Below are 23728 nucleotides of genomic sequence, written 5' to 3'. Positions count from 1 at the left end.
AAAATATCGAGGAGAGTTTAAAGAGCCCTTACTCTTCAGCGAAACTCGGATCTTCAGTCTAGTACCTCAGACAGTTCGATTATCATACCGACTACCGTTGAACCATCCTGCCATAATATTTTAATGAAATTTAATTATATGTAAATATCAAACATTCTTACATTATGCATACTTAATTGAGTCGTCCAGTTCGAAAACAGCTCTTCTTCATTTACAGCAAATCTCAGAAAACTTAAAAAATATTGAATCTGCATGTTTTGTAGAACTGGAAATACTTCAGTGTGTTCATGTGAAAAACTTACTCAAATATTTGTTCATGTGAAAAACTTACTCAAATTCATGTGAAAAACTACTCAAGGAAACATACTCAAATATTTCCAGTTCTACAAAACGCATCAATCCTATAGTTTTTCTCCGCTTTCTTTGATTTGATATAAATGAACAATAGTCGTTTTCGAACTGGACGACTCAATTCTAAAATATATTTTACATAATGGCACACAGTGTATAAGGAGCTAAAGGTTAATACAATAATCTACAATTTGCTGACACGTAAGATGGTTGTTTCTTTTTCATTTTCACCAAGTCAAAATATTCGTAATTCCGAATATTCATAAGCTTATTAGCTGTAACTCATATACCTGCTAATTATAGTGTACACTTAGCCAGAAAGGAAACCATTTTTCTTATTGACATTTTCCACCTAATTATCCTTCATAAATTATTTCTTGTTCACTTACCTAAAGAAGCACCATGATTTCGCAACACTTGTTCTATACCTTTGTTATACAAGGAATTTAATGCGTCGTTCATTTTGTATCCGTAATTCTCCAAGTTAAATGGAAGAATAAGGGAATCTGAAATTACAAAGTACATTCTCATTGTATAACGTATATCGTAGATAATATAAAGTACAATGAAATCGGTAGTTTAAAGTCTTTTGTTATGCTCTAATGGCTAATGGTTTATAGAATAACGAAAAGCACAGAACAATGCTAAATAATATTTCCATGAGTAATAACTAGTATGTACAAAGTGGTGAAATAAAGTGACCACTATGAACTTTAAGTGCTTATCTCAGAGCTACTATTCAATTCTATGATGGACAAAAGAAATAATTAAATCTCCACTATCGTTAGTAATTTCTTCATTACTTTCTGTCTAGAAGACCCAGTAGAACCTTGGATATTCTTGATTTCAATAACCTTAATATGAGCTGCACGTTTCTCCTGGTGACATTTTTGCTTCCCAGATGTACAGAAACGAGAAGCTCCAACATGTACAGCTGGTCAGAGGCGCAGTCGACTCAAAATTCATCTTCATGGACAATTCATTAACAATAATACACCTGTGCACCGAGCCAACCTATTGTGATGATTTTTTTCAAGGCGAAGACATTCACCTATAGACTGGCCAGCGAGATTTCCTGAAGTGATCCTCATAAAATATGCCTGGAATTCATTAGAGACACGAGTTGCAGCCCATAAGCCTCCATCAATAATTGCTCCTTTTGAGGAATGAAACAAAAAAAAAAAACACGCTATCTCAGACTAGTTGATAGGAAAACAAGAACACTCCCCTACTCTCCTCCTCTTTCTCGCCGCAAGAGGGGAAAGCAGGAATACCACCCCTGACAGGGAAGGAAACGTTTGAGACATTCATATCAGTATATTGTTTAAAATCTAAATTTTCCACTCCACTACGCGCGCGCTTTCTGTCAATGTGAAGGAGTTTGCTGTTCCTTTTAGCTACTCTTAACCCACCCATCATTCACAACTTCAATTAATATGTTATTTTAAGAAAAGGATATAGCATTGTTTATGTATTTTATAGAACTAATAAATATTGATTTGACCATAACAGTTATTTATAAACCAAATTTATGCTGATTCTTTTATTTGACATATGTTCCCACTGTAAAGAAAGAAACAAAAATAGTTGTATATTCGATTGGACATCGAATACGTGGAATATCGCTGTGAAGATTGTATGAATTTAGCGTGTGTGAACTCTATAGTGTGTGAAAATACTGTTGTGCTTGTATATAGTAGGGATTGTATTAGTGGATGTATGTGTAATACATACAAAAATATATTTATTTATTTGTAACGTGTTTTTAGTGTGCGTGTTAAGCAAGATTCTAGAATCTCTTCCAGTTCTGTGATAAAACATAAACGCGGAAAAGCTTTGAGAAGTGGTGAGAGGCCTGCGTTTTGAATGTGTTTAATTCTTTGAGAGAACATCATCCTCATTTAAAGGTAGAACAATTGGCCGACATGACTGCAAAACAGACAGGGGTGGGACAAGCAACTGTGTACAGAATCCGACGGGAGGCTAAATTTAATGAAAATAAACTGAAAAGTCCAAAAAAAGACGCGCAAAAGCACTTCCCTACTTGAAAAATACGACGATTTTACGAAGTCGGCTATTCGATCGAAGGTACATCAGTTCTTTTTCCGAAATGAGTTGCCAACGTTAGATACGTTAGATAAAATTGTCAGCAATAAACACCGATGATGACCTTCCATTTTTCTCTCGTGCAACTTTGCACAGACTATTAAAAGTTATAAAATTTAAATACGCGTTGCGCAACAGGAAAGGTTTCATAGTTGATAGGGATGATATTGTGATCTGGAGGAGAAAGTATCTCCGCTATCTTCATGGAAAACTGCAGGCCAGTAGCCAATCCAAAAATGTAAAGGGGGTCCGGTAGAATTTAGGGGGGATCCAATCACATTATAGTTCATCAACATATTATTGTTCATTTTCAAGTCTACAGTGAAAATTTTAGGGAAGCCAGTAAAAATTTAGGGGGGCCGGCCCCTAGACCCCCTTTGATACGGGCCTGAAAAGGAGTCGACACACTTTTTAGTTTTCTTGTCATATGTTGTTATATTATTGTTGCCATATGTTACGGAGGAATGGGGGCTCAGTGGTACATTATTTACTTCCGGTCCGGTCCTTGGTCATGTAAATTCGTGGCTAATGGCATCATGTCAGTGAGTTTTCTCGGGGTTCTCCCTTTGCTGCCACTTTCCTCTTCCATCAATACTTCCTTATCATTCATTTTCCATTATCATAGTCTCCTTTAATCTATATGGCATACGTGCGAGACGTTAACTAAATATGTCCTTTCATTTTTTTCATGCATATGTTGGTGTATTAACAAAAAAGAAACCTGATAAAATCATCGTGCTGATACAATAAATTGTGTACAAGGTCCAACCCTGCCATCAGTTGTAATGCGCACTCGAGTAGCAGACATAGTCCGCTATTCCAACGCTTCTGCACACCCCCCGCTTTTTAAATTAATGAGCATACTTAAATTGAGTTGACAGTTACTTGTTAACCTGTTTTGGTTACTCTGTTTAATGTGTTAAGAACGAAGAAGTACGTACACGTTTACCTGAGAGTTTCAATCCGTTATTTACACACTGTTTTTTTTAAGTATCTACATAGCAGCGAATGGGGGTTTGTATTGCTAAAGAGAACAGCAACACAACCCCCGTCTCAAACTGTAGGCAGCTAGCAGGTGGGTGGTGGGGATAGAAGTTCCTATCAACTTGTCTGAGATAGATTTTAGCTGCCCGTGGAGATCGCAAACTCCCTCGAACAGAGTATACATGTCGTTATGAGGAATGTATAACTGTTAAAGATAACTATACTTCATACTAACTTTTATTCTTGTTGAGGGAGTTATTTTTAAACTTTAATATTTTTTGTATGTTTGTGTATCTAAAAAAAAGGATTAATTTCATGTATTTTACTTTAATACTGTATTATTTTCCGTATACCAGAAAAACTTTTCATTAATTTTTATTATGTTCTATCCAATTTTGATGGTTCATTATTAGAACATTATCTTATATTTTAATTATGCTTAACATTTAAATGCTAGTTTATCTGTCTTACGTAGGCATTAATAGATTAGTTAAACCTATTCGTACATGGCATGTTTACTGCATTTTTATTCAAGTTCCATAAATTATTCTGTCAAAGCCTGCATTAAACGGGAACACTTACATTGTTTCATTCGGTGCAAAAAAAAAAAGTACCAATCCCACAAATATCATATTCCTATACCCATCTAAAAATACCATACCAGTCCTACAAATATCAAATATCATATTCAAGTATTCCTATACATTTAAATTTACTAAGAATGTATCCGCTTGGATGCCAAGTAGTGTAAATCCAAAATTGATATTTTTCAGGAGAGAACTTTGATTTAATATTGCATGCAAAAATTGTATTTCTTTTATGGCTGCAACCAAAAATTTAATTATGAAGTTTATTTTGTAATTCTATGAATGTTATTCCCTTGATGCAACGACCCATGATTATGCCCTTTAGGTTATGGGAGACGATGGTTTTAGGCAAGTGAATGATGATGTAAGAACTTCTGGAATGACAATGTGGGAGAAACGGGATGCCATGAAAAAACTCACAGATACTTGGCCGGGTATCAAACCAGGGACCCACGCACCAGAGTTAGGCACTCTACTACTGAACAATCGTGTTCCCATCTCGTTTCACCCTAAGATCTCACATTCTTCTTTAAATTGTAAGTTCTCATCTCATCATTCAGCATGTAACATTATATTCGTCTGTAATTTGTAAGTTCTCGTGTTACTATATGACCTTAAATTTGTTTTTAAAATGTAAGTTATCGTTTCATAATATCGTGTCATATTTGCTTTCAAATTGTAAGTTGTCATCTCAATAATCTTAAATTTGCTTTTAAATTGTATGTTCTTGTATCATATGGCCTTTTATTCGCCTCAAAGCCATAAATTTTTGTCTTATCATATGGTCTCAAATTCTATTTTAAGTTGTAGGTCCTCGTCTCGCCATATAGTCTTACATTGACCTTGAAATTGTATGTTCTTGTTTTATCATATGACCTTAGAGTCGCCTATAAATTGTAAGTTCTGAACACATGACCTCAGACTCGCCTTTAAATTGTAAATTCTTGCACCATATTTCATCAGATTGTTCTTTAAAGTGTAAGTTCTCGTGTCACCATACAGCCTTAGATTCATCTTTAAATTTTGAGATCTCCCCTCACCATATGACCTTAGATTGACCTTCAAACTGTAAGTTTTGATTATATGACCTGAGTTTTGCCCTTAAATTTTAAGTTCTTGCCTCCTCATATTGCCCCAGATTATCCTTTACATTATAAGTTCTTGTCTCGCCTTAGGTCTTGCTATCTAAAATGGAATTTATTTGTAGCTACGAAATAAGAGAAATAAACTTATGAAAGAAGGAATAAAGAAACAACGAAATAATAAATTTCACAAGAATGTTTGAGTGTATTATATTCGTTACTTAAACCAACAGAAAGAGAATTACGTATTGAGGAAAGAAAGAAAGGATGGATAAATATTAATCTTGCAAATCTGCTACTATGTTATTAAGAACATTTTTTTTAGGATTAAAAAAACGTCAGCGGCGGCTTTAATTAGGTCGTTTATTATTGGTTTTTTCCGAAACGTTACCTTTTAAATACGGTATATTTTTACATAAATGAAAAAAAAAAAAAAGAAAAGAAAAGAAATGAGTGATACCCACCTGACAACTGGCGTACTAAAACGCTGACAATCTGACTGCAAGCTCGATGAATATTAAAACTGGGATCCAAAAATTTTTCAACGTAATTAAAAGTGTCATATCCTGTGTGGTATGATGGATACCACTGAAGATTGAACTCTTTCTAGAGAGAGACACACACAGAGAAAAAATATTTAATCAGTCTACGGTCAATGATACATTTCATTTTTAAAGTTTGCATCAAAATGATGAACATTTTTCTTATTACTATGCTCTTGTTTTGTCAAACTTGTATATATTAGAGTTAGATTAACATAAAGTGTGGTAATAAGATTATAAAAATGTGGCCAATTATTAAAATTATAATTGATTTAGTAGTGTTTATGTACAAACATGCATTTACATGAGATCTTACATTACAATCAACTCTGCTTGTAATAAGCATCTACAAACTAAACTATATGCTGGGATGGTGTCATGATGTCTCAGTGGTAGAACGTTCACTTCTGAAGCATGAGGTTCCTTGTTCAGTCCAGTTAGCGCCAAGTGGTGGACAAAAATTGGATTTTCTCGAGATTCTGCCGTTTCCTCTCACTTTCATCATTACACAATTTTATTCATTATCATTATCACCATCCCCTTTACCCTACACCGCATAACCGTAGGACATAAAACTGAAAGTTTCCAGAGGGCACAGTGACTCAGTGGTAAATCGTTCACCTTGGGGTGCGTGGAGTCCCTGGTTCGATCTCAGTTCGCGCCTAGTGAGTTTGTGGTGTATAAGCACAGTGTTCGTGGGTTTTCTCGGGGTTCTCCCGTTTCCTCAAGCTTTATTCATTCCATAATTGCATTCATTTCTCATCATCGCCGTCTCCTTTAGCCCAGCCGGCATAGCCTAGGTGTGGGACGGAAAACTGGAATATTTCATTCCATTTCATGAAAGATTTTGCTTCAGATACTTGTATTCCTATGTATACAAAAGTACTTATATTAAATCACAACATCCAAAGTTGACTAAAACCAAAATTATTCTCAATTCAGTGTTACATTCATAAGCGAATGTAGGCTAGTTACTGGACTTACTTCTGCACTGGTAATTGCTGCCGACCATCTTAATAATTAAGACCCTTTCATTTGTCTATTGCAGTCCAATCAGACAAAATGCTGGATTTTACCTATAAATATAAACTCCAGACGAAATCCTTCTATTTTTGTCTCATTGTTTTATTACTTTTTTGAGCCATTTCCTGATTTCGAGTCCAGTCGAGTCAGAACACCTAAGGCCTGGCCTATAGATTTTGTTCATATGGTTCCGCTCTAAGATACTAGAGGAGTGAACCTTAGTACTACCCTATCTTTTCAGATCTTAGTTAAGATCTTTCACATCTCTCTTTACAGGTCACCAAGTAATCTAACCCAACCTTACTAAAAGTGATTTAGCTAGAATCCTTTTCGATGAGTGGTCTGTGACTGGACAGGTCATGGATAGATTTTAGGTCAGGTGTTGGGCAATTGAGGAATACACCTTTGAATGTTTAAATTGGATCCTACAATAATTTGGAAAAGAATGCTTTCTGGTGGAACCTTGAGAACTCAAAGTCAAGTTTTATATTATTTTTCATTCTAAACAAAGACAAATTAGGGCATTAAGACTAGATGTCAATTTTTTATAGTTTTGGAAATTAGGATTAAGTGTTTTATAGGAAAACCTTTCTCGATGTTTATGAGGCCGAATAGAGCAGAAACCATATTTTAGAGCTCTCTATAAAGAAAGGAGACTTATTCTGACTTGTGAATTGAGTTTGGCTAGATGTTAAGAGTAAGAGTTTTCTAGGTTCTTGCTCATTTGGATGATTAGTGTTTACCTTTCTGCGTTAAAAAGGCTAAGTGATTTATGTAATTTTAAATTTAGTTTTCTTTTTAGTTTCAGAATTGTTACCTTTGTGAAGGTTTTCTTTCTTTTCATCCCTTGTATGTGGTAAAAGAAAATAGGGAGGAAAAGGTGCAAAAATTATTCAGCCTGAGGATTTTTTAACATTATGATTATTTTGCTCTCTATGTAGAGAGTAAGAAAAACTCTGTAATATTCTGGTAATAACGACAATATTATATACAGAGGGTGAAGTATATCGAACTGTTTTTCTTCAATTCATACACAAACACCGTAAGTAAATGTGTTGTTTTTGTAACAATCCAATGTGCTTTATTCGATATACAGTATTTCGTTCAACAGGGTGTCACTGGAGCAGATTTTGATTTCAGTAAGTTAAATTTATTGAATTATAATACTGTAAGCCTTCACTTTTTAACACTTATAGAGAAGCTATAGTTTAGGGGCTATGAAATAGCTATTTCATTTTAACCGTTGTTTCCGTTAACATACCATGGAAGATCCCGAAGTGATCTATTAACAAGTAACATACTGTACTTTCAATCAATCTTCAGCCCTGAGACTGTTTGCTTTTCTTTTTGTCTTTTTAGTAGCATGATTTTACTATATCTTGATATACAAAAAACTAATTAGCGCATCGAGGCACCTACCTCGTTCTTATTGAACCAGACATCAATCGCTGGCACACCAGCATAAAAGGCGAAGGGAGCGTGATCACTGCCCGACCCAAGTGTTCGTATCCTAAATAGACAACACAGACACATGTAAATATAAAACAAATTATAATTTTATTAATGATATGAAATATACAATTTGTCAAACTTAGAAAACTTCAATGAAAATTATACCTAGGTACAAGCTCACAAACGCATCACTGAAGTCATTTGAGAGTTACTTTTGGGATTTTTTATTTAATAATTCATAGATATGTTTTAGATTCCACAGTTTTTTAGTTAGTCTATTCTGCAACAAAATATACAATTCTGCTATTTACTTTAATAAAACTTAGTTCAACTTGAAACTTACAACATGAGTAAAATGGAGGACACATACCACGTAAGCATAAGCAAATTTCCGAGAATATAATGTACCCTTCTACCATTAATATTCATGTTAGATTCTACTCAAGAAAGACAAAGAGATGTCGCGGAACTTCAGAATTTCCATCAAAGTAAGCTTATTGAATATTATTGAAATTAGTGTTTCCAATAGAAATTTGTCTGAACATTATTATAATGCTTTCAACAAAACTTGCCTGACGTTCTTAGAGTGTTCTCAAAATACCTTTGAACATTATTATAGTGTTTAGAAAAGAAATATCCAAATATTATTAACACATTCTAAGTGTTTTTTCTAAACTTTTCCTATAGAAATTTAGATGTTAATAAAATGTTTACAACATTTTACAATTATTTTAATGTTATTAAAGTATTCTAAACAGAAATGTGTTTGAACTTTATTAAAGTATTTCCAAGAGAAATGTGTCTGAACGTTGTTAGTTTCTTCTAGAGTTTTTCTTAATGCCATTAGAGTATTTTCAATAGAAACCTATTTGAACGTTATTGAGGTATTCTGAATAGAAATTTTTTTCAATGTTATCAGAGTATTTCCTAGAGAAACGTGAATGTTATGTTAAAATGTTGTCAAGTCACATCTGTTTGGATGTCATTAAAGTATTTTAAAGGAAATCTAAATAATATTATTCGTGTCGCCACGTTTGGCCTAATCCTCGTTTCGCCTAACCAATTATCTGACACTTTTATGACAGATAAATGATAAGATTTGTGTCCGCCATTTTAGGCGAAAAAAGGATCCTCGTTTGGCCTAATTCTCGTTACGCCTAAAATGGCGGAAAATAAGAAAAAACCGTAGAAATTCAACTAGAGGGAAATTATATAAGAGAAAATTCCCTAGTATATAAAGAATTAAGAAATGCAAAATATATAGATTAATATTATATTATCTATTTTCGAGGAGTTAGGATTACCAAAACTCCTTTATGTATTTTCTACGACCATGGATATATACGAATATATATGAGTAGGCAAATAGGAAAACCCGTTAAATTCACATTTTAAAATTTGTGACTAACTAAACTAACTAACTAACTCTATGGCCTATGGAACCCGGAGGTTCAATGCCGCGTTCACAAAAGCTCTCCACTGACTTCTATCCTTAGCTAACTGCATCCAGTTTCTACTCTGTATTCCAATCTCTGCGAGATCCATCTTAATATTGTCCTCCCATCTGCGCCTAGGTCTTCCTAATGGTCGTTTTCCGATTGGTCTTCCAGTCAAGACTTTGAAAGCGTTTCTACTTTCTTCCATTCTAGCTACATGACCCGCCCATCTAAGCCTCCTAGACTTGACGACCCTAACAATGTTGGGTAAACCATATAAATTATGTAGTTCCTCGTTATGAAGTTTCTGCCATTCCCCATTCTCGTTCCTCTTAGGTCCGAATATTCGTCTCAGGATCTTGTTCTCAAATACTTTCAGTCTATGTTCTTCCCTCAGAGTAAGTGACCATGTTTCGCAGCCATACAGAACTATAGGCATGATTATCGTTTTGTATATTTTAAGTTTCAAATTCCTCGACAGAATTCGCGACGACAAGAGATTTTGAACCGAATAGTAACATGAATTCCCTGCTTTTAGTCGACATTTAACTTCTCCGTGAATATGATTTTCCTCTGTTAATATTGATCCTAGATATTTGAAAGTATCCACTTTATCAAAAGTATTATTTAGTATTTTAACGCATCCATAATTTGCTGTATTCCGGTTCCGACGCACTTCCATGTATTTAGTTTTCTCTGCATTTACTTCTAAACTCATGTCCCTGCAAGCGTTTAATAAGATCTCTGCATTTCTTTCTATTGTTCTCCTATCATCTCCTATTAAATTTACATCATCAGCATATGCCATAACCTGGTGAATACCGTTCAAAATTTGTGACAAATCAAGAAAAACTGTTTAAACACGTCATAATTGTAAAATAACATTAGAAACTAGAGAACATTAAAAAATTAAGAATAATGTGAGTATTGGTCTGTCGAAAGCTGTATAATCACACTAGTCTGTGAATTGCGTTATTAAAGAAACTAGTTTGGATTTAACAGGTTTTGCGTATGTAAATGGAAATAACAGCTTTTGCATCTGGACGAGCGGCCACTTTTGTTGAGGCTCAAGATACAAAACCTATCAAAAAGAAAGGGAGTGGAATCAGAAATCAGTATTATGCCTACTAAAATATTGGGCAACTATACATTGCACAAAATTGGCACAAATGAATATGGATACGTAAATGCTACATTAATTTTGTTCTAAATTGAAAACAATGGATCCAAATGTGCAAAAAATTGAGTTATGTAACCTCCTCTCCATCATCATCTACTATTCCTATCGTTTTCTATTCCTCAAAAACCTCTTTGTAAAACGTGAGCTTTGAGCTGCTTTCAATCGTTAAACCCTTCGTAACTACAAGCGGAGTTAATTATACCTATCCGTATACATTTCTAAACTGAATGACTTTATTTTGGAAGAGTTTGTAACCTTTTAAGGACTAACATAGGGTGAATATTAATTTGCCAATTATCCCAATATATGAATTTGAAATATAGCAAAACAAAATGTGCAAATGTTGAGTTTGAGCAAAACAGTGGCAGAAAGAGAATCAGAAATGGTAAATAAGTGGCAAATTTTTTAACATGTTGAACTAGAAGCATGTTATAATTTTGAATGATAATTGACACGAGACATTTTAAAAAAGAGGTTCTGCTGAAGCTGAAGAGACTTTTAGAGAAGAACCTAATCCAACAGTGTTCTGTTCAAAGTAAAGAGTTACCCTGACATACAAAACAAACGACTTTTAACCATAGGATAGTCCACTCACCTTGTCTTTTTGGCTCCATTTCTTTTTCAGTTTTTCGTGTGTCTTGTACATTTTCTAGACAATTTTGGTTAACAAAATTATGATCATCGCTGCCTAGAGTATCGTTTTCTTTCGATTTTGCGTACATTTGTCCAGTAATTATTAAAGAAAAGCAAATAAGCACAGAAAAGTTTCACGAACAGTTAGGTTAAGACGTATAGTTTCTCCATTTTCAGTCCAGAGTGCGCGGTGACTCAGTAATAGAGCGTTCACCTCCGGTGCTTGGGGTCCCTGGTTCGATCCCAGCTCGCTGTGGACTTTATGGTGGACAAACATCGTGCTCGTGGGTTTTCTCGGTGTTCTCCCGTTTCCTCCCACTTTCTTCATTCCACCATTTCATTCATTTCTCATCATCACTGTCTCCTTTAGCCTAACCGGCATAAGCATGGGACGTAAAACTAAAGATTTCATTTTCTTTCTTTTTTTTTTTTTTCAATTTTCAGTCTAAAAATTTCGAATGATTTACGAAGAGTTGCAATAAATATTCAGATTACTAAACTAATTCTATACAGTACGAAACCTCAAATTGTTTGAAATATGGAATTAACCGGGTTTGATTCTGCTTTTCTCATGAGGTTATTTGCAGGTTTGGGATTTAACAGTTTATGAAACTGAATATGGAAGAGCGATTTAACTGGTTTTGCATCTGTTGCCATGATGGATTTAACAAGTTTTGGTAATTGGCATATATTTCAATCTCAATTTTCAACTAGATAAAATGGCTTTTTCTACTGAATACTATTTGGAAATAATAGCTTTCCAACTAAGGTTTCCAGAGCAACCACTATCTCATTTTTTTTAAAAAGTGAATTTAACGGGTTTTGCAATTGACCTACTCATATATCGTATATATATCGACACGTTCTCTAACGATCCAAATGATTTTACAACAGTATGTTGTATATTTTACTTGTTATTTAACTTGTAAATTATTATTTACTTGTAATTTTGGGCCATGATGTATTTTAAATATGTACTAGACTGATTCTGTTATTAGAAGAAGAGAAAGAAAAAGAAATAGTATAGTTATAATGTTAATATATAAAGATATTCAAATGTTTTTATGTAATATAATTTTGATGTCGTCGTCATGACAACAGAAATTTAATAGAATCATTCAGTTAAGAAGACATACATCTTGAAAAAAGTGTGTAGTAAGTAATCTGTACGCTTCTCCATCATATTTATTAAACAAAGTGCATAAAAAGATAAATTGGTGTATTTTTAATGGCTCAATAATTGCTAATGAACCGTTTTAATTTATGGTATGGATTCCAAATCTTAAGAATAGATTTCATCTCAGCTTGAGTCTTCTATTAAAGTAAGAACTAGTACAACTTTCGGTTTCAATATTGATTCCTAAATATTAAAAATCGTTAAAGATAATGAGAAATCGTTTTTGATGAAAATTCAGCTTCCGATAAACAGGTTGCATGTCTCACACTATCACTCTATTCCTGCCGTAAGTTATAGATATATTTCCGGTTTCAATATTGAATCTGCATAATTTGGAAATCTACAGTAATTTAACAATGTAAAAAGAAACTCCCATGTAAGAGAACAAAGTATAAATGTTTTCATAACTTTGCTTACTGCACCGAACACCAGTAAACCTTAGCCCAGACGGAAACCCAACTGAATAAGGGGTTCAGCCGGATAGTTAGTAGACAACGTTCGCTTCATCGTATGGACTTCAGAAACCGATAACCCACGAGGTTACTACTTGTTATTATATGTCACTACGGTTAATGTTTTACACTGGCAACAGAATGCCGTGACTGGGCCATAAAACGAGTACCATGGTGCGATGCAGGGTTGGCAAAAACCATGCTTTTTTTTTAAAAAAAAAAAAAGTTTTTTTAAACCCGGTATTTTTTGGGTTTAAACCAGGTTTTTTGTTTAAATAATTTGCTGTATGTATTTATATCAAATATGGAGAGAAATAAGATTGTTTCATCTTGGTGTTATTATGCAACAACAGGGTTATGCTGGAAGAGGTCACATAAGCTTAAAGCGGAATCAAACCGCTTCTCGGCTTACAGCCCGAGAGAAATTGTCCTTCATTTGAACTCGAAACCGGGAATAATTGACCACAAATGCGATATGTCTGCCGACTCACTCATGAAGGACTCCTGGTAAAAATATGTTGTGCTGATCTTTAGGCACTTGTTAATGTAACTGTCAAGAGTCATTTCAGAAAGACAAAAGGAACCAGTTGCACAAGTGAAACCATTATACAGAATTCCATATGGACAATTTCAAAATGCTGCAGAGTACAGAAGAACTAATTTAGTCCAAGTTAGTTCATTACGACTTTTATTAGTCCAAGTTAAAGAAATACAACGAGAAGAAAAAGACTTAATTTGCATATCAGTAAGAAAAGTGAATAAAGATACGAATTATTTGAGTCCACTTTGGCTCTGACCCATTTATACATAAATAAATACCAAAGATACTTCTGATTTCAATAAATACCTCTCATGGGATTTGTATGAACCCTCCTGCCCCAAAAAGCTACGGCATTTCGAAGTATTTTATCAATAGTAAACATTATTAAAACGAAACAATATTTAGAATTTTTCTTTGATTGAAATTGCATAACAATAATAACAAACTATAAAAAAGTCACAAAAGAAGCATTCATAAACTTATAAAAAAAATACAAAAGTTGCTTTTGTAGTATAATCTTTTTGAGTAATGAATGGGAAATTTAGGTCTCAATATAATACGAACAATATACGGGAGTGAACTGTGATAACCCATAAATGTGTGTTTATTAAGATTTTACGAACAATTACACTTTTACGAACATTTTTCGTTTTTTCGTTTAAGCCAGGTTTTTTTTTAACAGCTGGTTTAAACCAGCAAACTCTGGTGCGATTAGTCTCGATTTGAATCTCATCACGCCGATAGTGATCTATAATTTGGTTTCAGCCCAACGAAATCATGTCAGGTTGGAATTGTACAAAATAACGGAGACCATGTTGATTTATAGTGTTTTTTTCTGTAAGCAATGTTTTGAACCTTTGGTACCTACTATTCACTCGTATTGTATCGAAGTACGAAGATCACCAGAGTCAACTATATCTTTATTTCTGTCATACGAGTGGAAATGGAGTGTACTAGCAGGACAACCACCCTCGTAACAGATCCCGGTTGGCCACCATCTGTTTGAAGGAGCATTCAATTTCTTCCTGCTGAAACAACTACCGAGAAGCCCGGATTTCAATTTCATTGTGCATCTCAGAGACTTATTCTATAGACATTCCCGGTAGTATGTGACACGAGTGGAAATTCAACTCAAAAGTTGTAATTTCAAAAGTAATAATATGAAATGAAATATATTTTTCTTCTTTCTTTGTCTGTAACACATTGAGATGTTTGAATTGTGGAATTATCCAAAGAGCAATTTGTCAGCGGAGCGATTTGTCACAAATAACTCATTTCGATCACAGTTGTCCATTGTTTAGTTATGAGCAAATTTAGGGATCTTTTGTCAGATCTAGCTCGAAATAGTTACAAATTTCATACGAATTGTAATTACAATAGAATCACAATAGGATCCCTTGTAATGCATTAACAGTTTCAAAAAAGCGTTGAAACTGGAATGAAATCGTTTCAAAGATCAGCAAAACCTACAATAAAATAACTTTTGCACCTACATAAGAAGACACACAAACTATATTTCCTTTAAGATACCGATTAGCAGTACCATTTGGCAATATCAGATATTTGGAAACAAACTGCAAACTAAAAGTTACTTTTGAACAGTGGTAGAGCGTTCAGTGGTAGAGCGTTCACCTCTGGTGCTTGGGGTTCCGGGTTCGATCCCAGCCCCCGCCAATGGAACTTTGTGGTGGACAAACACCGTGTGCGTGGGTTTTCTCGGGGTTCTCCCGTTTCCTCCCACTTTCTTCATTCCACCATTTCATTCATTACTCATCATCACCGTCTCCTTTAGCCTAACCGGCATAAACGCGGGACGTAAAACTCAAAGATTTCATTTCATTTTTTCTAAATATTATTACAGTATTCCCAACAGAAGTATGTTACAGTGGTCTAAGCAGAAATTCATCTATACGTCATTAGATATTTGCAAGACAGTATTATTGTAGTGTTCTTAGAAAAAAATGTGTTGATGAAGCAAGTTTCAAATTGTACTCCTCCGTTACGAGTGAAACATTTTCTTTTTAAAAAAATTACAACTGAAAACGAAGTAAATTTACGCTAAAGAATAATATAGGGCTTTAAATCAAAGATAGGGGGGAAAAAATTCAAGTTTAAAATTTTTGTACATGCTAATGTTTCACTTATAACATTTTAAGAAGTTTAGTTTACACACATTATATATATATATATGCCCTGTCCATCCGTTCGTCCGGAAGACAAAGATTCTCAAGAACTAATTGGTTAGTCATCATCAAATTTGGTCAGGATGAGTTTGTTTTCGGGGCCGATATTCAAATCGAAAATGGTAGAAATCATTTCCGGCTTTTATTGGTCGTTATAGATCAGAAACGACAGTAGATAGAGATAAGCTGTTTTCTGCAATCGATTAAGTGCCTCACGAACACGTTACATTACCATTCTTAACTGTCTACTAAAACTGGAATTGGCAGTGGCATATTTGAGGGGGCCTTTCGGGCTTAAGCCTTCCACCCCCCGAAATTTTATTTACTATTTTATAGTAAATGAAATATCTTGCAGAATTTTCACACTTCCAGGAATAAAGTTAGCAAAGCCCTCCCCGAAACAAAATCGTTAATACGCCACTGGGAATTGTTATAAATGTATTACAACTTCTGGTTTTAATATTGATGTATATAGAGCATAAACGAGAACAGATGGCGAGAAGCGGTTTTTCGGCATCGATTTAGCGTTCTAAGAATAAATGCCACTTTCTTCTTTTACCCTCTTTTCAAACTGGAAGTGGCAGAAATTGACAACTTCCAATTTTAGTGTTAATTACCATGGAATAAAATTGAAATAGATAGCAAGAATTTTTGAAATTAATTAAGTATCACTCTGTCTACATTGTAATCTCTCTACTGAGCCTGGAACTGGCACAAGTCAACCACATCACGTTAACATTGATCGATATAGAGTGAAAATCGTATGGATAGCGAAAAGCTGTTTCCTGTAATTTATTAAGCGTTTGAAGAATATATTCCATTTTTACTCTAAAATATCTACCAAAACCAAACGGAGTAGAACTCAACCACTTCCGGTTTTAACTTTGACCATTATAGAGTGAAAACAGTAACAGACAGCGAGAAGCGGTTTTCTGGAATCGATTAAACGTCCTGAGAATATACTACATCTCCACTTTAATCTTTCTATTAAAACCGGAAGTAACATAAAACATCCACTTCTAGTCTTAACGGTGATCGGAATAGAGTAAAAACGATAACATATAAACAGGATCTGTTTCCTGCAGTTAATTAAGCGTCCCACTGATACATTTTATTTCATCCTTAAGTCTTAAGTAGAAATTCACTACGACTTCCGGTTTTAATATTGATTTACATACAGCAAAAATGATAAAGGATAGCGAGCTAAGCCATTTTATGGAATCGATTTAGTGTTCTAAGAATATGTACCATTTTCTCTGTTAACCTTCTATTCAAACCGGAAGTGGAAATTAAACTACTTCCGGTTTTAATGTTAATCGTTATGGAGTGAAAACGGTAACAGATAGTGAGAGGCGGGTTTCTACAATTAATTAAGCCTTCTAAAAGTATATTCCATCTCCATCTCCATTCATCCTATTAAAACCGAAATTGTCCAAAATCAACCACTTCCAGTTTTAACGGTGATTACTATTGGATAAAAATTGTAATAGATGGCGAGAAGAGGTTTTCTGTATTCAATCAAGCGTCCCAAGAACGTTTTCTATTTCTAGTCTCTTTACAAAAAACCTGACGTGCTGTAAATTTTCAAGAATAGAAAAAATATTATGTCATACCATCCAAATTTCTTCACGTGATGTACATGTGACATTGTTGCTTGTCGTGTGGATACACTAAAAATTAATCATACATAAGAGGACCCGTTTTAACATTTTTCCTTTGTTTTACGATTTTAATGTTCTATCTCCCAATTTTAGACGTATTAGATCATATATTAAATAAATAGATAGCTAAATAATGTTATTTGTTTCAAACGAAAATGTTTTCAGGACTAACAAAGAAACTTTATTCAGTCTGTGTAGTTGTAATATATTAATTAACCGGTTAACGACAGAACAGCAACGCAAATAAAGAAATAATACAAAAACAGCTGCGGATTAAAACGGCACATCATAAAACAGTGACAACCAATAACAGAGACAGCATATAATAGCAACACAAAATAAAGAACCTACGCAATGCCAACAGTACATTATAGCGACGATCAATAGTAGTGATATGAATTACAGCACCGATCTTCTAACAGACTACTCTTTTGTGTCGTAGCTATGTCGTGCGTTACCATTTCCGGAGCGTGTTTTTAGCTCTGCTATCAGGATGTGATTCCTATTTGTACATGCTACGTCTGTGAAGTATCTATGATTTCTTGATACTATAAATAAATAGTCAGAATACCTTCAATCGGAAGACTATTAGTTGATATGTGCAAATGAATACACTCTATTTACGTAATGATGCATAATTACTTGCTTTCTCGTAATGATGCATCTCGCATGATACCCCTCGTAATTACAAAGTTCTTTATTTCTAGCTTTTATATACCTCTCTGCAGTATTGTGAAAAGGATGATACCCCTCGGTATTCTTAAGTTCTTTATTTTTTTTATATGTCTCTCTGCATATTATGAAAAGGATTTGATCATCCTTCCCCTGTTTTGCTGGTTTAATGGCTCCGTTTGGCTATGTTAAATAACCAGATTAGAACCGCTCTTTAAGCACAACACTCAACACAAAAGAACTCTGCTGCAGTTACTGTTATTTTGTATTGATACTTTGTTCTGAATAATTCATTTTACAATTCTTCAATAATATTTGCTTAGTTTATAAATATCTTCAATTAAAATACAAATTGACGCGTACTTGACCTCCTGGTTGGAATTTAATCCTTCGTTTTCATGCTCCATCCAAACATCGTAGACTTTTCTCTTTGGATGTTCTGGGTCTGCTACCTGAAAAACAAGAATTTAATAAGTTTGCAAGCTTCATATCCTGTTAATGGTTTTCAAACTTTCTATGTCCAAATGAAGATTATCTTGATTATAGATTATTATTATTATTATTATTATTATTATTATTATTATTATTATTATTATTATTAATAATAATAATAATAATAATAATAATAATAATAATAATAATAATAATAATAATAATAATAATAATAATAATAATAATAATAATAATAATAATAATAATAATATATGGAAACTACGAACATAGGCTGCAGTAACTTCAGCCAATAACGCCAGTAGGGTATTAGCGCTGTTTGAAACTTTACATCTTTCTAGCATGAATACATACTTTTTAAGTTGTTCACTCACGGTTATGTGATATGCAGTGCATATGTTGTCTTTGTATATACAAGAAACCTGTCCAGTTAGACATCAGTTAGGAGAAAGAACTGGAGGAAACATTACACACAGAAAAGGAGGAAACAAGTATGTAATGCTACATAAGAGAAAAGGGTGAAACTGTGAGCATAGTTGCCGTGCACGAATGTATCGTGTTTTATCCGATTTCTCTTGTTTTATACAAGGGAAAATATGGAAGTAAGAATTTGGTGATGAACTTTCTCCAAGTAGAGTCTACGCAATGACACTTAAAGTCTATATCACAAAACAGAAAACTCGTATTTTCATGTAACATTTCAACAGACACCTGATCCATGCGCCAGTCACCATTCTGATTGCTGCTGAGAGCATGACTATTCGACTATTCTGCTTGTCTACATATTGTACCAATGAGCTTCAACTGATCGACCAACGCTTATTCAAAATTTTGTCTTTTGGAAAAAGGAGTTTGGAAAAAGGAAAATGAAAAGAGTGGTGTCTATCGTTCGTGCTATGATAGCGTTGGTCAGTGCTACAAGCACAACCTTAGTCCTCATACGTACGGAAAGTTAATAACAAATAAATGTGTAATTCTAGCTTGACATCAAGCAAAAATTGCCTCTTTTGGAAATAAACTGTTCGGGAAACAAGAATGATGTCAATCGTTAGTGCTGTATTAGTACTACAAGTACAACGTTAGAAATTCCTATGAACGGAAAGTTATTAGCAAATAAAAGTATAATACTAGCTTGACTTCAAATCAATATCACCACTTTTAGAAATATAATTTGGAAATACAGAAAGGTTGTCGTCAGTTAGTGCTGTGTTAGTGCTACAGGGACAACGTTAGTATTCATACGTACGAAGCATTATTATCAAATTGAAATGGCGATTCTGGCTTAACGTCAAGCAGAAATTGCCACTTTTAGAAGTAAGGTTTACGAAAAACGAACTGCGTGTATATCGATCATGCTATTTTAGTGTTGGTTAGTGATTTCAGCATAACGTTAATGTCTTTACGTACACAAAATCATTAACAAATCAAAGGGCAATTCTATCTTGAAGTCAAGACAACGTTGCTACTTTTATAAACAAGCTTTGCGGAATACGAAAATGGTGTCAATCATTAGTGCACATTAGTGCTCATTAGTATTAGAAAAAACGTTGGTAATAACTTTCAGTAAGTGAAATTAAATCTTTGAGTTTTAGGTTCCACGGTTATGCCGGCTAGGCTAAAGGAGAGGGTGAAGATGAGAAATGAATGAAACGGTGGAATGAAACGAGAGAACCCCGAGGAACGCCCGCACACGGTATGTGCCCACCACAAAGTTCACTTGGGTATTAACTTTCAGTACTTAGGAGTACTTACATTGTGCTTGTATTACTAAAGACCACTAACAATTTACATTATTTTTTTCTCCATAAAGTTACACGTATTTTGCTTAAGTCATGTATTTAGATTGACTTTAATGCAAATACTTCATATTAATTTACTAATACCTTTCCATAAGTAGAAGCACTAACTAGGAGCAGGCCCGTATTTAGGGGGGTCAAGGGGTCCCCCCTAAATTTTTACTGCCCCCCGAACATTTTCAAGGTAGGCTTGCAAATTAACTAATATGGTTGGATCGGGCCCCCCTAACTTCTGACGGCCCCCACTACATTTTTGGACTGGCTACCGGCCTGACTAGGAGTAACTTAACCGTTAACGATTGATATACATTTTATTCTCAACAAAGTTATTTTGTTGAAGTACTGATTCTAACTTGAAGTTAAACAACAATTGCCAATTTAATTTGTTAAAAACTTTTCTCATGTAGGAAACTAACGTTATACTTGCAATACTAAACGTCGCTAACATGACAATAACGATTGACATTCTCCACGTTCTCTTCAAAGTTCATTGGCAATTTTGGCTTGGCGTTAAGTCAGAATAGCCATTATAATTTGTTGATAGTTTCCTGTACGTAGGAGCACCACCGTTGTGCTTGTAGCACTAAACATTACTGCCGAACGGAAATCGTTGTGTTTCTCCTAGAGATTATTTGTAAAAAAAATAATGATTTTGACTTGAAGTGAAACTGGAATTACACATGTATTTGTTGATAACTTTCCGTACGTAGAAGCATTAACGTTGTGATTGTAGCACTAGCCTTTTCATTTCCCACACGGCTTATTTGTGAAAGTGGTGATTTTGGCTTGACGTCAAGTCAGAATCACCATTTTATTTCTTAATAACTTCCCGTACGTAGAAGAATTAATATTGTGCTTAGTGCATTCTAACGTATAGCACTACCGATTGACGCTTCTTTTGTTCTTCCCAAAGCTTATTTGTAAAAGTAGCGATTTTGGCTTGACATCAAGTCAGGATCGCCAGTATAATTTGTTAATAACTTCCTGTATATAGGAGCACTAACGTTGTGTTTCTTGCGTTAACCAGCACTAACAATTACTGTAAGTTTTATTACGATTTTCAGATGTAGTAATTTTGATTTGATGAGCGAGGCTCTTCATCCCGTGTAAGTTTTACGATTCTAGAAGTGAATCTGTATACACTTTACTACCAGAGCTATGTGTTGAATTAATGGCGTTATTTGCTGAAACTCCTTTACCTGAAGAACATGTAAAAACAAGATACATTTTTAGATTCTGATAACTGATTTTTTTTTTTTTTTAAGGTAGTAAGCATGCACTCGCGTTTGTTAACAATATGAATGAGATATAAAACAAACAGAAAGAAAATAGGATTCATAAAGTATTTCAATCATTGTCTAAAATATCATTTCTTTCTTTCTTCACATTACAAGTAGTGTGTGTGTGTAACTGTGGTAACTCTTATGAATAAGTTAGAGGAGTATCTGTGTCACTTTTAATAGAATATGTATCACGGATAGAAGACAAGCAAAAATTCAAGTTGTAGAATTAATCAGAATTTTGGACTATTTCTCATTCATCATACAATGTACTTTGTCTTGGAATGTCGTACAGAAGACTTGGATGAAGAGGCACTTTAGTAGCAATAGACAACGTGGCTCTCGTACTTCGTCAGTTTTAAGTTTACAAAAAAGTTTCTTTCGATTTTGTCAAAAATTACACATGTGTATTTACATTTGCTCATACCATTTTGTTCATCTTAATGATATATATATATATATATATATATATATATATATATATATATATATATATATATATATCAAGAATGTTTAAGACCATATATATACAGGGTGTTTCAAAAGAACACCGACAACGTTTGGGACGTGATTCCTAACACCAAGATAAGACGAAAAGTATAGACCAACCTGGGTACACAAATGCTTCCTTTCGGAGTTATAGGCTGCCGAAAACATGAAAAAATGAACTTTAAAGGTTCATACTTCCAATACTATGGAACCTACCGCAATCGAGTCAAGATTTCAGTTAGCAATTAATATGTGCGCTATCCAAAAATACATGTTTCAGAATAATGCGGCACTTCCGCAACAATTTTTATAGAGTTAGTTGGAGAGTATTTCAAATTATATATCCGTAGCCAAACTTTATCTATAAAAATTGCTTCGTGAGTACCTTAGGATTCTGAAGGATGTATTTTTTTAAAATAAAACACATACTAGTTAATATGTAAAGTGTTGACCTGACTATGGTAGGTCCCATAGTTTTGGAGCTATGGACCTTTAAAGTTCATTTTTTCATGTTTTCAGCAGCTTATAACACCGAAAGGAAGCATTTGTGCACCCAAGTTGGTCTGTAGTTTTTGCCTTATCTTGGTGTCAGGAATCACCTCCCAAACGTTGTCGATGTTGTTTTGAAACATCCTGTATATACAGTATATATGATTATCAAACATTCTTTTCGTCATATGCTAATAATGTAGAATTCTTTTCAATTTTAAATGTCATTATAAAATGAATATGTTTAAAATTATTATTATTTAATTATTAATTATAAATAGTTACCAGCTTTGCGGCTTCTATAACCATATCTTGTAGCAGTGGTGACGCTCGTACAGCAAAGTGTGGCCCCATAACACACACATCACTATTGATATACGCAACAGCCCTGTGATTCAGTTTCCTTACTTTGTCCTGAAGGAATTGCAAAATATAAATGTATAAAACCTTTTATATTGTGCATCAACACTAGTAAAGTTACTAATAGTTTTACATACAGTATGACATCACCATGCGTAGAGCTAAGTTATAATTTATAAGGTGATCTATTTGTTTAAACACTATTAAACACTTATTACTGAATGTAATTGCTGAATTTTCGCCTACAAAACGCTGAAAGGTATCTTAGAACAATAAATTTACTCTGTATGGTTTCTATCTGCACTCTGCACAACCATCACTGGCTACGGTCTCTTAGCGCCTTCCCAAATAGTACTGGCAAGCGAGCAAGGACCAATTCCTTTAGTTTCCTGTAGTAGGCCCTAATATTTCCTCTGACTGTGAAGCTATAACAAGAGGTAAAGAGTTCTAACACACGAAACGAATCGCAAAAACTAAATAGTTTTAAAATTGGATACAACTAGTACGAATTAAATGAAACTAAAAAATAATACAACCACATTTACAGGCAGTGGCGTATTTAGGATTTTGTTTCAGGGGGTGGATGTTATGTACATTCTTCTGTGTGGTTGTATATATACTGGGTCTAGGTAGGTATAAAGTTATTATATATACTATATATAAATTTATCTATTTCGGAGGGGGGCTTGTCTGAGATGATGAATATTCCTAAGTAATATATATATACTTTGTATTTGTCTTTTGATCTTAGAACAAAACGAAAAATAAGATACAAACATATTTGCAGAACACAAATATTAAT

The 23728-nt window shown here is 34.0% G+C and overlaps 1 protein-coding gene and 1 long non-coding RNA gene across 2 annotated transcripts in view; one reads left to right on the top strand and one right to left on the bottom strand.

Annotated features, from left to right (window-relative positions):
* Positions 1-23728, top strand: part of LOC145695211 (uncharacterized) — a 332249-nt gene that overhangs the window by 187535 nt on the left and 120986 nt on the right. The gene's annotated exons all lie outside the window — the stretch shown is intronic.
* Positions 1-23728, bottom strand: part of LOC145695204 (N-acetylated-alpha-linked acidic dipeptidase 2-like) — an 85413-nt gene that overhangs the window by 20454 nt on the left and 41231 nt on the right. Inside the window, exons 11-15 of the mRNA XM_081772189.1 lie at positions 22852-22980; positions 18426-18514; positions 8095-8185; positions 5575-5716; positions 741-857 (exon numbers count right to left, since the gene is read on the bottom strand). Of these exons, the coding sequence (XP_081628315.1) occupies positions 741-857; positions 5575-5716; positions 8095-8185; positions 18426-18514; positions 22852-22980 (568 nt within the window). The remainder of the gene's footprint in view (positions 1-740; positions 858-5574; positions 5717-8094; positions 8186-18425; positions 18515-22851; positions 22981-23728) is intronic.

The sequence above is a fragment of the Thermobia domestica genome, chromosome 9, assembly GCF_964235325.1.
Source record: "Thermobia domestica chromosome 9, izTheDome1.hap1.1, whole genome shotgun sequence".
In the NCBI taxonomy this organism is placed as follows: domain Eukaryota; kingdom Metazoa; phylum Arthropoda; class Insecta; order Zygentoma; family Lepismatidae; genus Thermobia; species Thermobia domestica.
Note: the sequence above shows the minus strand (reverse complement) of the source record. Positions and strands in the feature narration are given on the sequence as shown.